The sequence below is a fragment of the Mytilus edulis genome, chromosome 7 (genome assembly GCF_963676685.1).
Source record: "Mytilus edulis chromosome 7, xbMytEdul2.2, whole genome shotgun sequence".
Taxonomy (NCBI): domain Eukaryota; kingdom Metazoa; phylum Mollusca; class Bivalvia; order Mytilida; family Mytilidae; genus Mytilus; species Mytilus edulis.
The window spans coordinates 34681997-34699058 of record NC_092350.1 but is presented as its reverse complement, the minus strand read 5'-3'; the positions used below and the strand labels follow the sequence as shown (position 1 = coordinate 34699058).

General features: G+C 31.1%; 1 protein-coding gene across 1 annotated transcript; it reads right to left on the bottom strand.

The window, feature by feature from the left end:
- Positions 1–3125: 3125 nt before the first annotated feature.
- LOC139483099 (thyrotropin-releasing hormone receptor-like) lies at positions 3126–4469 on the bottom strand. The gene has a single exon (XM_071267132.1). The coding sequence runs from the start codon at positions 4380–4382 to the stop codon at positions 3126–3128; it is 1257 nt and encodes a 418-aa protein (XP_071123233.1). The 5' UTR covers positions 4383–4469.
- Positions 4470–17062: the final 12593 nt, after the last annotated feature.

The window sequence follows — 17062 nt, the reverse complement described above, 5'->3', positions numbered from 1 at the left end:
AAGTGAACACCAATAAACATATTTTTGCCATTGAACTACTTAGAATAACTCCAGCTGCGCGATTCCCGGTGGCTTGGTGGCATAAATAGATTATGAATAGTAGATACCTTAAGTATAAAGCAAATAAAAAACCTAAACAAAAATATAAGGACAATAGCAATAGATCATTTAATTACCAACAAAAGTTTGATGAGTCGGAATATGGTATTACAGTGTAACCCATCTGAAAATGGTAATGATAATCTAGGATGTGAATGGAATATGTATTCAGTTAATGATTCTCAAACGTGAATACGAGAAATGAGACTTCTATATCTTCTGGGTCTGTCTTTTCTCCCTTTATTAAAAATGATAACGTTCTTTTTTGCTAAATTATTTGGATTTAATTCAGTAAAAAAGTATGAACAGACCAGTTTGAATATTATATTCTAGTTTTATATGTCTGTTCAAATACTTTAAAACGAGATATGGCCTACAAATATGGGACGGAAAATAATCTATCGCATGAACTCCTATCGAACTGAATCAGGCTGAATGTCAACAGGGTAAGCATTTATTGTTATATTAACCACATATGACCAGACGATAAAAAAATGCTCTAACATTTCAGAGTGAACCTTCAGTTTTGTTTGGATTCGAGTTGGTGAATATTTAATCTACATAGTGCAATGTAAACTTTTTTGTCTTATTGTGTTTTTTTTCTCTTCGAATTAAAATTTGAACTTATTCAGTATTATGAGTTGATTAGTCCAGCTTATTTCTGGCATTGCGGACTATTGAAATATAAAACCTAATTTAAGCTTACATGAATCAGAAAATATCTAACTCTATCATTAAAATCATGTATAATATCTGGAAAATGTTTCAATTATACCAATTACTGTCTGGTCATCATGAAAAAGGAAAAAAAAACATATGACTGCATATAATTACGACATTGTTTATCTGGTTCTCAGCAGGAAAACATGATCAATAAACGGTTACTTGAAAACAACGTCGAAGTACATTGAATTCGTGTTATAAACAATACATTTTATTAAAAGATAACTGGTTTACATTCAACTAAAAGCTTAGTCCTTAGTGTTCTATATAGTGTTTAGTATACTGGTGTCTTTCTTGTTGCTTTAAAGCCATGCGTTGTCAGTTTGTTCTCGACTTGTGAGTTTTAATTTCTCGTTGTATTCTTTTGCCTCTCTTTTACAGTTATGCTTCTATTCAATCACTGTGTCTGATATATGATGGTATGAAAAAGAAGATGTGGTATGATTGCCAATGAGACAATATCCACAAAAGACCAAAATGACACAGACATTAACAACTATAGGTCACCGTACGGTGGATACGATTTCTAGCACTTTGGTAACTTTTGACAATAATTAAATATCGCACCATTACCTCTTGATATTTATGTGTCGTTCGATTGTTGTCTTATTCTTGTATATCTCATATCTCCTTTTAGTCATACTCTTTTTTTCTTTAGATTTTTTTTAGGACGATAAACATACGATAAAAAAGTAATAGTTAGAATGCTTTTGTTCAAAAGGATTCAAGGGTTTCGATAATGATTTGTACGACTTATTAATGAATGCAATTCTGAAAAACAGAAAATTTAAGTCTATTTCGTAGGAAGTATCTACTTTAATATAAAGGGTTCATTTGGGAAATTAAACTGTCAACTTTTCAATATATGTTTTACTGAATTATAACATTCTTGACAAATATAGAAACAAATGGAACAAGTAATTCCTTACACTGTCTACGGAACGATAAATCCATCTTTAAATATATAATAAAATTAACAACATTGTTCATAAAATGTGTCCTCGACAGCATAGGCATAATAATAGATGCCAGTTTACTACGTGGCATAATGTGTCCCTCCGTAACAGCAGAAAGTATTTTCATAGTAATATATGGTAAATATAGGATAATGAAACATATACTAACAACAACAGCTGTTCGTGTAACCTTTGTTGGTGAATTTATTCTTTTGTGAGCAGATGTTTTGTGCTTTTTGTGACTAAATAATCTATCTTTAACACGTTTCTTTGTACTTGTATCCTTTTCTGTCCCAACCATCGTTAACACTGAGGTTTCCTTCGAAGTTGTTTTAAATATCTTTGACAATCTGAATTGGTCCCGAAACTTTACGTGTCGCATTATCTGTCGTCCAATCAAAATACACATGATTAATAATGCTATTGTACAGAGGATGTATAATACCATTTGTGTCATACCGTATATCATAGGATACATTGTATCTGCATACTCTTCGGCATCCGAGCAATCCTTGCCAACTAAATTGTTTTCTAGTTTATGAATTTTTATTCCCGTCAAAAATATTTCTGGAGAAGCAAATGTTAAAGCAAAACATACTAGACACACAATACATTTTAAAGCTTGACGATATGACAATTTGGGACGGAGAGGAAAACAAATTGACCGATATCTATTAACTGACAGCCCGATCAAAATTAATGTTGATGATAACGTAAAACTGTTTTTAAACATGCGGAAAAACTTACATAGCCATTCCGCATTAAATGTGTACTCCCTTGTCATTTGGAATATTTCGAAAGGTATAGCTAAACTACATACAAGGAAATCTGCAATAGCTAGGGCAACAATGAACGTACGATATGTTGCTTTTCTCCTGAATTTGATCAAATAAACGTACATGATCAACAGATTTCCTATCGTCCCAATGATACACAATATTGTTAGATACACTATAGGAACAATTCTCTTTTCAGTTTCGATATCATTTAAATATTCCAAAGTAATGTCCGATGTATTAGACGAATTAGTTAAACTGATTGACGATTCACTTACATCTGAATTCTCCATTTTAATGCACAGCAAAGTACACGCTTTTTTATTCCTCGCGTATATAGTATGATGAAATTTCGTACATGTAGCTCTTTAGTTTCGAATACATCTCCATCTTATGCATCATAGTTATAGTGACTGAATGCTGTAATGTTTCTTTCACCATTGATGTGTTTGATAGGTGTAATTTATTGCATTCATTATTTATATATTAGTTACCGGCAACCTCTATATGCTACCATTATATCTTAAATACATTCAAAAAGGTCAACTTTCTAACTTTTATAATTATATATTTAAGAAATTATTACTTTTTTGACAAATATTGAAATGAATGTTACTAATAATTCCTTGCATTGTCTCCGGAACGATAAATCCATTTTCAAATATATAATAAAATTAACAACATTGTTCATAAAATGTGTCCTCGAAAGCGTAGGCATTATGATAGATGCCAATTTACTAGGTGGCATAATGTGTCCCTCCGTAACAGCAGAAAGTATTTTCATAGTAATATAAGGTAAATATAAAATAACGAAACATATACTAACAACAAGGGCTGTTCGTGTCACCTTTGTTGGGGAATTTATCCTTTTATGAGAAGATGTTTTGTGTTTTTTATGACTGAATAATCTATCTTTCACACGTTTTTTGGTACTTGACCCCTTTTCTATCCCAACCATTGTTGACGTTGAAACTGAGGTTTCCTTAGAAGTTGTTTTAAATATTTTTGACAATCTGAATTGGTCACGAAACGTCACGTGTCGCATTATCTGTCGTCCAATCAAGAGACACATGACTAATAAGGATATGGTACAGAGAATGTATAATACCATTTGAGTCGTACCATATATCATAGGATACATTGTATGTTCATACTCTGAAGAATCCGAGCAATCCTTACCAACTAAATTGTTTTCAAGTTTATGTATTTTAATTCCAGTCAAAAATATTTCTGGAGAAGCAAAAACTGAAGCGAAGCATACTAGACACACAATACATTTTAAGGCTTGACAATATGTAAGTTGGGTTTTGAGAGGATAACAAATTGACCGGTATCTATTAACGGACAGTCCGATTAATATTAACGCAGAAGATAACGTAAAACTGTTTTTAAACATGCGGAAAAATTTACAGAGCCATTCGGCATTAAATGTGTATTCCCTTGTCATTTGGAATATCTCAAAAGGTATAGCAAAACTACATACAAGGAAGTCTGCAATAGCTAGGGCAACAATGAACGTACGATGTGTTGCTTTTCTCCTGAATTTGATCAAATAAACGTACATGATCAACAGATTTCCTATCGTCCCAAGGATACACAATATTGTTAGATAAACTATAGGAACAATTCTCCTTTCAGTTTCGACATCATTTAGATATTCCAAAGTAATGTCTGATGTATTCAAAGAATCGTTTAAACTGTTTGACGATTCACTGACATCTGAATCTTCCATTTCAATGCACAACAAAGTTAACTTTTTTCTATTCTTCTCTATGATACTCCGATATAGATTCGTTGCTCTTTTGTTTCGAATAAATGTACGTCTCATGCATCACATTTATTGTGACTGAATGATGTACCATAGATATGTAAGGTAGCTGATTTATTTCATGCATTAGTTACCCGCATACTTATTATGTTACTTTAATAAACTAAATATCTTCAAAATACATGTAAAATTCCATATTCCTGCAGGAGCGAAATAAATTAAAATGTTTAGTTAAACGAAAAACATTTTTTCACATCAATTTTTCAAGTACTTATTTATTCCTAGTAATAGTACTAGTACGTCCTTAATGTAATGTTTAGCATAAATCAACGCTGATCATGGAGATCGTTACTATGCACAATTAGCATTTTCCACATTGTCATAATTAAGTTTTCTGTTTGTAGTTATTTGTAATTGGCGATACATTTGTGAACAATAATTATATAGCTTGTAGAGTAACCTTTTAGCTAGTGTGGTCATTTGGTTATAAGTGGATCCATATGCTTAATGACTTTAGTCACTTTATCTAGAACATCTTGAACCAAAAGGATACTCAGGGTTCACTCTCGACCATTATGTAGCTGCTTGCTTTGAAGTACGCTGTAAATAATAAGTTTATGCCAATCAGCTTTGTCAGTGATCATTAAATTGAATGTTTTCACCGTATAATCGAGAAAACAATAGTTCGTCTAACGAGCAAAGCGTAGAATGTTTTAATAAAACAAGTTCTGAATAAAAAAAAAGTGAAATAACGAAAATATCGAACTCTTAGGAAATTTAAAACTGAAAGTCTCTTAATTTTTTTTTAAAGACAATATCAAAAACTCAAACACATCAAACAAATGAATTGAAAATCATTTATCTAAGTTGTTATTTAATTAATACAAGAATACTTGTACAATGAAAACTAATGTTCAAAGTTCTTTCTCCGCTCATTTATCCACTGTGTGTGGGTTATTACATGTATATATGCTTTGATAAAAATGTAAACATCTATTATTGGGACAATGTTCAGACGTATTGCGGGAATAGTGTAGGAGTAAAATGCGATTAAGAAATTGAATAAGACTTTTATTTACTCCGAATTATTTATGGAAATGTTGTGTAGTGATGTCTGTACGATGTATGTCCACAGCTATTATGTTATAAGACTTAAAATAAAATTATTGTCAATGAGGTCCCACATAATACTGACTGATAAACATACATTCGCTAGCTTAATATACTATACGGTTTGATATTTGTCTTACTTCTATAATAACATATGTGCACAGTGTTTTTTTTCAATAGTCTTGGGATAAAAAAAATGCATATTCCATAACCTGCAATATAAGTTCGAACATTACCTATATACTAGTAGTTTATGTTCATCTAGATGTGATTAAAAGTATTTTTTAATTTCCCAATCTACTTTTTCGATATTTTTTATCCATTTTGTCTTTTAAAAAAAATTCTTACTCTATTTTTGTTTGCCAAACAAACGCGGAATTGGAAACTAGAAGAGAACAAATACACTATAAGTTTTATAGGTAATTCAAAACAAAATCTCATTTGAATTGCGTACCCATAACGGCCAGTGGAAAGCATTTCATCCATATTTCAAGACGAGAACAAATACACAATTAATTCAAACGTAATTAAATAAAAAAAATCTCATTTGAATTTCGTTTTTCCTTAACGGCCACTGGAAACCTTTCATTTATATTTAATGACGAAAACAAATTCACAATAAATCTTATAGGTAATGAAACAAAATAAATCTCATTTGAATGATGTTTCATTAACGGCCAGTGGAACGTGTTTCATTCATATTTAAGACGAGAACAAATTCACATTAAATTTTAAAGGCAATTAAACAAAATAAATCTCATTTAGATGTTGTTTTATTAACGGCCTGTGGGAAGTATTTCATTCATATTTAATGACGAGAACAAATTCACAATAAATCTTATAGGTAATGAAACAAAATAAATCTCATTTGAATGATGTTTCATTAACGGCCAGTGGGAAGTATTTCATTCATATTCAAGACGAGAACAAATTCAAAATAAATTTTAAAGGCAATTAATAAGTAATCTTATTTTAATAATCTTTTTTTACGGCAGTAGGAAGCATTTCATCCATATTTTAAGAAGAGACCAAGTTCACAATAAATGTTATAGATAATAAAATTTTAAAAAAATATATCATTCGAATGTTGTTCCCTTATCATAAGAAAGCATTTCATTCATATTCCAGACGAGGACAAATACATAATAAATCTCGATGGTAAATGCAGATCTAAAAAGTTGCTCGACCTAGATGACGGGCGAGCTAGTGTTGTGAAATTTTAACTTGAAAATTATAATAGCATGTTGGATAAGAAGATACATTATTTAGCCCTTGACACAAGTCATCTATGACAACTCAAATCGAGTTTCATGACTTGTTTGATTGGAAGATATAATTTCCATTTCCGTATAAGAAAATACAAGATTACTTACTAGTATCTAACGCTATCGGTGTATAGGAGGTTATATATATGAACAATACGTATATTTCTGTGAATGAACTATATACATTTTTGTACTTAAGCAAAAGTGGATCTAAAAAGATAACAGACAACCAACTAATGCAGATAACGTAACAAAAAGAAAGCAGTAGGAAAGCACTTAAATGATTAAATGATAAAGACTACATTTTTTTCAAACATACAGTAGTAATATTTCTCTATATATACATGTAGCTGTAAGACATACATGTACTGATATCGATTAAAATTTCTTAAAAGGTCAAGCCGCAATTATCTACAATAATTTTCATTAAAGCAACCCATCTGAGTTTTGAACAGAAAATTTAATCATATTATTCATACATTAATTTGTACATAATTTTCTATAATTTACACAATATATATTTACATTGACTAAACCGACTAATAATTGTAATCAACTTAATTTGCTGAGCACTGAAAAAGAAGATGATTATGTTTAGTTTGTTGGGTAAAGGTCATCACTTCATCCGTTTTGTGATCCATTTCACCGTAAATCCTTATTTGTATCATTTTTTTTTATTGAAGGAACTTCAATCCCCAAAAAAACTTTTAAATACTTGTAATTACATTTAGATATTCGTCACTTAACCCTATTTTTATATCTTAGTAGATTTCAAAAGAAAATATATTTAAGTTTCGTAAATAATAGAGGTTAGGTTAAAATAAACTGTTAACACATATATATATTTCTCGCCTTCATATAATTTGATATAGCTATAATGACAATTTAGAGTTACATTGACAATACTTTAACATGTAAAACAGAGCCGAAAGATACCAGAGGACATTCAAACTCGTAAGTCGAAAATTAATTGACAACGCCATGGATAAAGAAAAAAACCCAACTGAAAAACAATAGTTCTCAAAACACAACATAAAAAACAACACATTGAGCAACACGAATCCAACCAAAAAAAATTCAGAAATTATTTGATCTCATCCCCATATAAACATATGCAAAAAATATAGTACATGATCCATGACTGAAGATGCAAGATAACAACCACATTAATTTATCATACGTTGTCACTCATAGAATTGTTGAACTTTAATACATACAGTTGTTTCCTTCAAACGAACACACACACACACACACACACACACACACTTTGACATGTAAACTTTACAATTGAAAGCTTCATCGTCAATGAACCATTATGAGAAGGTTGTGCTATATCACCGCCATAGAAATTAGAAAAATGAATACTAATGCAACTCAAAACCAAATACCTCTTAAACTGACCTGATCACCAACTTTAACATGTAAACTGACCTGATCACCAACTTTAACATGTAAACTGACCTGATCACCAACTTTAACATGTAAACTGAACTGATCACCAACTTTAACATGTAAACCATGTCCCAACTGTAAAAGTAATAAAACAGAACATAACTGCCGGGATTAGACAAAATAATTTCAATTGAAATGACATCGATCCAATGCTAAACTGCATACTAAATATAAATCACATAACACTAGTGGTTCCCCTATAAACTACCTATTCACAAAATTTAACTTGTAAACTAAGCAAATTACAGTTTCAGTCAATAGATCATGACTGAGGTATGAGTCAAAACAATCTCCACGGAATGATATGTGGCCATGATCATACAACTGCATGCCACATATCCTTGAAAAAACAATAGAGGTTTCCCTTCAGCTGATTTAATCACAAACTATTACATTAATTGTTGACATTGGAAAGAACACACCCAAGTCTCGCTTTTTCGACTTTTTTGAGGCGATACTATAAGGATAAACAATTTTATATTATTTGTTTCTCTTGTTTTGCAGTGGCAAACAGTTTTTTTTTTATTACTTTTACTGAAACACATGTTAATCGGCATATAGAATGAAATTCAAAACAGTGTGGCTGTGGCCATTGATTGACACATTGAATTCATCCATTGACTGGGACAATTTACGTGAACGTTTGTCTGTAACGACCACTGTTCACGACGTACCTACGATAGACATTTAAACTGTTGGGTCACCAAGGTTTTTTAACGCCTTTAATTATAAAAAATATTTCGAAAAATTAATCAGGAATAACCTTTATGTTTTGATTTATATAATTGATATAAATCAAAACATCGTGTTATTTCTGATTAATTTTTTCGAATAACTTAATTAAGGTGTTGAGAACCTTTGGTGACCCCATAGTTTAAGTGTCTTTAAAAAGTACATAGTGAGCAGTGGTCGTTACATACAAACGTTCATCTAAATTGTCCCAGTCAATGGATGAATTTAATGTGTCAATCAATGGCCACCGCCACACTGTTTTGAATTTCATTCTATAACGAGTTTGTAATACCAAGTTGTAATGTTAAGTGCATTTGTACTTGACTTTTATTGAATATGTAATGTTAATGTAGTATCTACTTTCCAACAAGTTTGACATTGTTACTCATTATTAATGTGCATTAAGGACTAATCCTTTTTTCGAGAAGCTAATCGTCACGAACATGCATGAAATATTAGCAACTGGACGTTGATAAAATAATCCGTTAATCAAGTAGCTAATATGTGATCCAAATACAAAAATGACAGCTATGATTTGAACTGATTGTTGGAGAGTTTATGATTTCTGTTGAAAGACAGTAATAGAAAAAAAATATTTCTAAATTACGAGGAAAAAGAAACGTCTATCAAATTAGTCACATAGAAAGGTAAATACTGAAAGAATCATATTGCAAGATTTAAGAATAATATTATTGATATAAGAAACAAGACAGTAAAAATGTAACAGCTTCGTAATGTGACGCAACATACTTTTGATCATAAAAAAAATAATGATGTTATTTTTAAGGTGTGACACCACTAATGCGGGCCCGGCCAGAAACAGAAAGTAGTACATATTTAACACAAAATAGTTCCTAAGCATGAGTATAACTTTCAAAATATGAAGAATATTAAGGTATTTTTGGTATCAAATGAAAGCTGAAGGACTGGTGGTCATTGCAGAACACTGTTGGACTTATAATTTTGAATATTAAAAAAAAAACTGCACGTAATTTTAAAAAGAGGGTACATTTTGTCTGTTTGTCAGATCTAAAGTACCTGTTTCGGTACATCCAAAGTTCCGGGAACCAGTTCTTTCTTATATGCCATTCCAAGGTATATTAATTTATTCAGTACAAGACACCATATTAAAGTGTTGCTTTGACATGCAATGATTGCCACTTTATTTGAACTTAAAACAAAAGAGCTGCGCCTGCTTGAAATGGAGGAATTAAACATAGAAAGCAATGGGACCATGAATTAGTGGTGTAATTCCTTAAGCAAAGATTTTACAAAATCGATAAAATTATTCTAATGTGTTATAGCTTTTCTCAATAACAGTATCATCACAACAAGAATTGTTTTGTGAAAATACACTAATTTGAAATCGTGCTTTTGTTGTACGTACACTACGTTGAAGTAGTATATTTTGGTGCACTATCGAAAGGTGTCCAGAGTTTATTCTTGGCAAGTTCAGACACACGTGCAAGTGTTTTTGGATCTACATAGTTGGGTTGCAATCCCAAAAAGGTCATACCACTAGGGTTGATATAGAAATATGGTCGGTTATGAAAATCTCCCGTCCACGGGGTAAAACCCTAGCTAACATGGGTGTCAGTTTGGTAGCACGGAAAATATAAATATACATACACTTGCTGTTGGAACGGGGGCATAAAATACAATGCCCGATTTGGTAGGCGCGTTACAATGTCTGCTCGTCCATGAACTCTTGCAACAGCCAGAAATTTCTAATTAATCCAACTTACCCACCTTGTCCGTTTGAAGTCTCAATATCCCGCCTTTCGACCAAGTCGACCTTTCTATTGCGTTCATTGTTGATTTTTTCACATCATAAATATTCATAAAATATTTGCAACTGAACGTTAAGCATGCACGTACACATGTAAACAATATGCAGACATATATGTATATCAATTAATGCCTTTGCTTGTCCTAAATAGAAATTAGATCATCTGTACCACAAAGGTTAATCAACAAAAGAACTCAACTGTAAAGTAATAATCGCTATTCTATTTTTTAAATATTATTTATCTTTAATTTTCTTAAATCAGAGAAATATTTCTAGTAAAGTTATGTCCAATACTGAATATCAAGCCTTAAAAAATCAGATGATTTATTAGAAAAATAAAAAATATTAAAGTAAAACATTTCGCAATTTACCAAACATTCAAAATGCACCCGCGGTACAAGGTTTGGACTATTTTAAAATATCGTTACACTTTTAGCTACAAAACTTACAGCATAATGGGCAGTTAAACTTGCTCTAAACGTTTAACACTACTTAACACCGATCGGTTATCCGTATTCATGTCTTGAACAAGTTTCTTTTTTTTTCTTTTTTTGACACGTTGTGGTATTTATTGTTTAAACACTTTAAACTGGTATTTAGCCACATACATGTACATCTGGGTTTCCCCAAAAAACATAATTACCGAATAAAAAAGGGGAACAACGTTTTATTATTTAATAATGATTTTAAATTTATTAACTAACTAAATTATGACTGCGTGTTTTGTCTTTTTTCTTCTCTCTCTTTTATTGTGTATGCAGCATGTAGTATATCATGTCATATCTGAAATATAGTAAATTTTACGTATAATAATTTGAATGTCCAAAGCCTAATGAAAATTCATTTAGAAATACCGAAATTGCATCCGGATTCAAAAAGTCCAGTTTGGTTGACTTTTTACCGATCGTTCGAGACCGTAGTAGGTGGCACGGTAGTATTTGCATTCCAGAATTTAGGTTGCTCCTTTGTGTACCTTACTTAGGTTAATGTATCTAAACAGTGTGATTGGACAAAAAATACAGTATCAACTGAACATATTTTCCCAAACTGAGGGATGAATCAGGTGTAGAAAAATATGAAATAATTTTACATACAGATGAAAATGAATTTTTGAGAATTTTTTTTAATTTTGTATTCACTGCACCGTAAAAGATCTAAAAGTACTAGTGGCCTTAATTTTTTAAAATAGCAAAAAAAGTAAACGGTCATGATACATATTCAAATTCATTTCTGAATAGTAAAATGAAAGTAATTCAGTTAACTGTGAATGTAGAATTTTTTGCAGTGTTAGAAAGTGGTGAAAATTCTAAAAAGGCTATCATTATCCCTTATGGGCCAGGAAATACTACCGTGCCACCAGTAAGCCCCTAGTGGTACAATAAATCACAGTATATCTTCATTTTCTATATCAAAGAACGATAACCATCGTATTATAAATTCATTCATCACTTCTGATATATAATACAATACATTATTTTTTCCACGATCTTTTAAGGTTTACAGTATATATAAAACACAACAACCATTAAATCCAGTCTAAATTGGGACTTTAAATCTGAATTATCGTTAAGTCAGTGTTCCTTGTTTTCTGTAACAACTTTTCGGTCGACACCTTCCAGAACCTTTCGTTTGTAATTTTTCTCGATTCCTTCTGAACATGAACGCAGTATTTGCCACTGGACATTCAGCAAACACCAATCAACGATAAATGTACACAGATCATAACACGAATTCTCTTTTACTGCAAATATAAAACATTGTAGGTCATGTTAAACATACATATTGATCGTTTCATTGAAAGATGTGGTAGCGACGTTTGCGATAAAGTCCAATGTCCTTGACCTCATTTTCATGGTTCAGTGTCTGCTTGAAAAAAAGGTTAAGATTTTTTTGTTATGTTAAATTCGCTCTTATTATAAGTAATGGGACAACTATATTTGGCATGTGCGTATCTTGCCAGGTCTGCATACCCGTCAGACAGTTTTCACTTGACCTCGACTGATCATTTTCATGGAGGAATATCTCCTAATATACATGTATATGTAAACCTCAGATTTGTGTACGGCCTCAAATCTGTGTCCGTTTCTCAAATCTATGCCCCATCGTGAGGTCAATCATTAATCTACATTGTATGTCCGTAAAAAATGATTCGGTCTCAAATCTGTGTCCGATTTGCAATCGTGACGTCATTCGCAAATCTATGTCCGTTAAAAAACGATAAGGCCTCAAATCTGTGTAATGTTTTAAACCCTTTTTCCAGTTTGTTTCGCCATGCTCACATTTATGCCCATCTAATAAGTTTGACCTTATAGGTTTTTTGTTTTATGAAAGGTTTCTCAACATCATAGTTTACGAACGAACGAAACTCTACGAACGTATTGTTATGGAGTAGTAATTTTGTAAAAATAAAATCCACGATCAATTTCTTCCGATATTGCCTCGTGTTTAAAGACAACAGTTATCAATTTCTTAGTCTTTTTGCAACCTTGCATTTTGTTTTTGTGGGTAAACATTAGTGTTCCAATTTATTTTCTGTTGTTGAATGTTACGTATTCTTACGTTGAGTTTCGTTTGTTTACATGTCGTATATGCTTTTCATTTATCTGCCTAATCCATTTTAAAAGATCATTGTTATGTAATGTTAATGTTAAAAACAATTGGCGCGTCTGGTTTGTATTTGATTGATTGTTGGATGTTAAACGTTCAGTGGCAAGTATTCCATGAATTTCACGACGAGATTAATTAGCGTTTGACAACGGATTGAAAAGTGATTAAGATGACACAAGTTTAGTATTTTTCTTTTATTATATCGACACATCCTTAATAAATATGGAACGAATAAAGGAGGATTGTTTGGGTATATTCTGTCTCCTAGAATAAAGCACCCAACAGAATAGTATTAAGGTGCACTAGGTCCAAGTAGTCCGACTTGCTGATACGCATGAGCGTCATTTACATACCCAAGAGTATCTTGGATAAATAGGTCGTGAACACCACTATTTATTTAAAAGAAAATTATCTAATAGGAAAAGGTTACAGAAATATACAGGAGCACTCGACAAATCGTAAAGTAATAGAGTTTTGTGTATTCTTGTTAAAAGTATGAGTGCTACAGCACTAATAGTTACATATTTTTATAAATGTCCTTGGTCTAAATATTTTATATTCTTTCACCAAATTTTTCGATCAATTAGATTTCCAACTGTCATTGATTGAACCATAAATTGTATATTATATATATCAAGTCAGTATGATATGTCTACGACTCAAAATGGTCTTAAAATATACAGCATTTATTTATATTCTTTTTTAAATAAATTACAGACATTTCAAAGGGAAGAAGAACACAGCAGATAGTCCAATATTATTAAATAAATTAATTCTTCCTCTTTTCGCGTTACGTTCGTAAGATGTTGAGAAACCTCTAATAAGTAATTTCCCGTAATTTAATATTAAGTTTGTATGTGTTCTACGTGTGTGTGCAAGGGCTCAAGTATAGTATATGTTTAAGTAAATCTGGCTAAATTATTTCGCTGGTATCTATAATATTGTTAAAAGTACGGTCTTATATGACTTTTTTTTATTAAGTTATTTCTCCATGTGTGTGGTTAAAATCTTTACATGCGTATGTTAATATTGTATGCCGTCTTCAAGAATGAAACCGCGCATATTTATTTTACTTAAAAGACAGTAAAGAACGAATACTTGTTTGCAATATTAACGTACCACATCTTCTTGTTTACAGGACATAGATTTGAGACAATAAAGGATATAGATTTGGAACGTCTTTGACGCAATATTAAAAATGACATAGATTTGCGGAAAGGGCATAGATTTGAGTATTTGGACCATACGCGTATGGTCATCATAACAATAAGAGTATATACTCGTATGGTCGGGGTAAAAAACAAATTTTACTTTAAATACTTTTGAACTCTTCATAAGGTATGACGCTTCTATAGTTGTCATGTCTGAAAAGGGTCATTTTATTATATTTTCAGAATACAAAAAAAAACCTAAATAAAACTAATAAAAATAAACAGTTTCACACAGTTAATTGTACTCACTATGTGTAAGATGTAAAACTAACAACGAACGAAAGATACATAGAGGGTATAAATAGGAGAAAAAAGATAAATGACAAGAAATGTGTGTGATTATGTTTGTGTGTGGGTGATCAGAGGTATTCTGATATAAACTACACATCACGATATCTTTTAGACCATTTGAAATAGTATCGAGCTTGTCTAAACAAATGATGTGTTCGAAATATAAGTTTCATTGATTCATTCTTTGTTGTTTATGGATATCATTAAACCTTCTTTTCAAAAAAGTAAAATCACAAAAATACTGAAGTTAAAGAAAAATCAATTCGGAAAGTCCATAATCACATTGCAAAATGGCAAAATCAAATAATAAAACGCATCAAAAACGGATGGACAAGAACTGTCATATTTATGACTTGGGACAGGCATTTTTACCCAATCTTTGCAGCAAAATGGACAATTGCTTCTTTCTTCGCAATTTTCAAATGATTAATTCATTTTTAAATGGTTATATGATTTAAAAAGTATAATTTATTTTAATTCAACACATGGAAGATGGATTGAATATGATTGTATTCAGATAAAATAAAGTAGTTTTAGAATAAACTGTAAGAAATATGTGTTTATTTAGTATATGAATGATTGGCAGTTGTTTGCTTGTCGTCCAGTGACAAATGTTTCTTTCGAGATAATTGGCGTGACATTTAGGAGTTTCACTGGAAAATTCGGTCTACAGGATAGATACAGGAATTTATCTTATCATCACGCCACATACGGATCCCTCAGAGAGTTGGTGCATAGAACCATAACATGCAGATAAGCACTATCTCTGTCAAAAGAAATCAATTCTCTCTATAAGATGCAGTGAATTATAATAATAGAGTCGTCTTCATTTTTGAATGATGCTTCATTTGATAAAGTCTTGGCAAACAAATTGTCTTTATTAATTCCTCTGATAAAAATGTTTTTCTGTTTTAAGCTAGAGTTATTTCCCTTTTCACGTATTATCACGTATACTTGTATGAAGGCAGTGGGTAGTAGTGTGGTTGACTATGTTATCGTGTCAGAAGACTTGATTGCAGACACTTTATTTGTTCATGTTGCTGATTTTTTATCAGCTCTGTCAGACTGTCACTGTAAACTAACATTTGGCCTGTTAACTAATTACTCACCTAAAAATAAGGAGCAAGACATTACTATTTTATTTCCTGGAAAATATATATGGTCAGAAACCTCTACACAAAAACTTCAAGATACTTTATGCCAGCCAAATATTAGAAACAGCATTAAAAAATATTTGGACTCAAAATTTAATCTTTCAGAGGACTATATTGAAGAAGCGGCTAATGAATGTTTTAATATAATAGATAACGCTGCCAGTAAATGTTTAATATTTCGTAAAACAAAATTAAAAGGTGTACGTAAACATAAAAACAAAAAATGGTTTGACCTAGACCTAGTACAAAAACGTAAAAGTCTTATTTCTAAAGGTAAGCTATTATCAAAATTCCCTTGGGACCCAATTATAAAAGGGTCTTACTATAAATGTTATAGAGAGTATAATAAGCTACGTAAATATAAAGAAAGGAAATTTAAACAAAACATTCTTGACAGTTTGGATAATTTAAGGGATAATAATCCAAAGAGTTATTGGAATCTCATTAAAGAATTAAAAGAAGACACTTCGGATGGTCCAGAAAATTCTATTCAAAGTAATATCTGGTTTTCATATTTTCAATCTTTAAATTTTAACTCTGACAAATTTAAAGACAGATTAAAGGAAATAAGTAAGAAAGTAAAAAATTTAGAAAAAAATCCAACTTTTTGTGAACTAGATTACAAAATAACCCTAAAAGAAATTCTGGATGCTATAAATAAACTAAAGAATAATAAAGCTGCAGGATTGGATGGTATTCCAAATGAGATATTAAAATCAGGGGGAAGTATATTTGCACCTGTTTTGCAGAAACTTTTTAATTTAGTATTCTGCTCTGGAACATACCCTCGCAAATGGTCATTATCTTATTTATGTCCAATTTTTAAAGCAGGGAGTCCTAGTAAACCTGAAAATTACAGAGGCATAGCAATAAATTCATGCATTGGAAAATTATTTAACAGTATTCTTAATAAAAGACTTGACATTCATCTTGATAAAAATAATATAATTCATCCATGTCAGATTGGTTTTTCAAAAAAGAGTAGAACATCTGATCATATGTTTGTTTTAAAAACCATATTAGACAAATATACTAACAAAAAAGGGGGAAAAATTTATGCTTGCTTTGTGGACTTTAAAAAGGCTTTCGACAGGGTCATACACTGTGGTATTAAATATAAATTATTGGA

What these genes read in the sequence shown, in the direction of transcription:
- LOC139483099 (XM_071267132.1), bottom strand. Translation starts at nt 4,382, where the DNA reads ATGAGACGTACATTTATTCGAAACAAAAGAGCAACGAATCTATATCGG.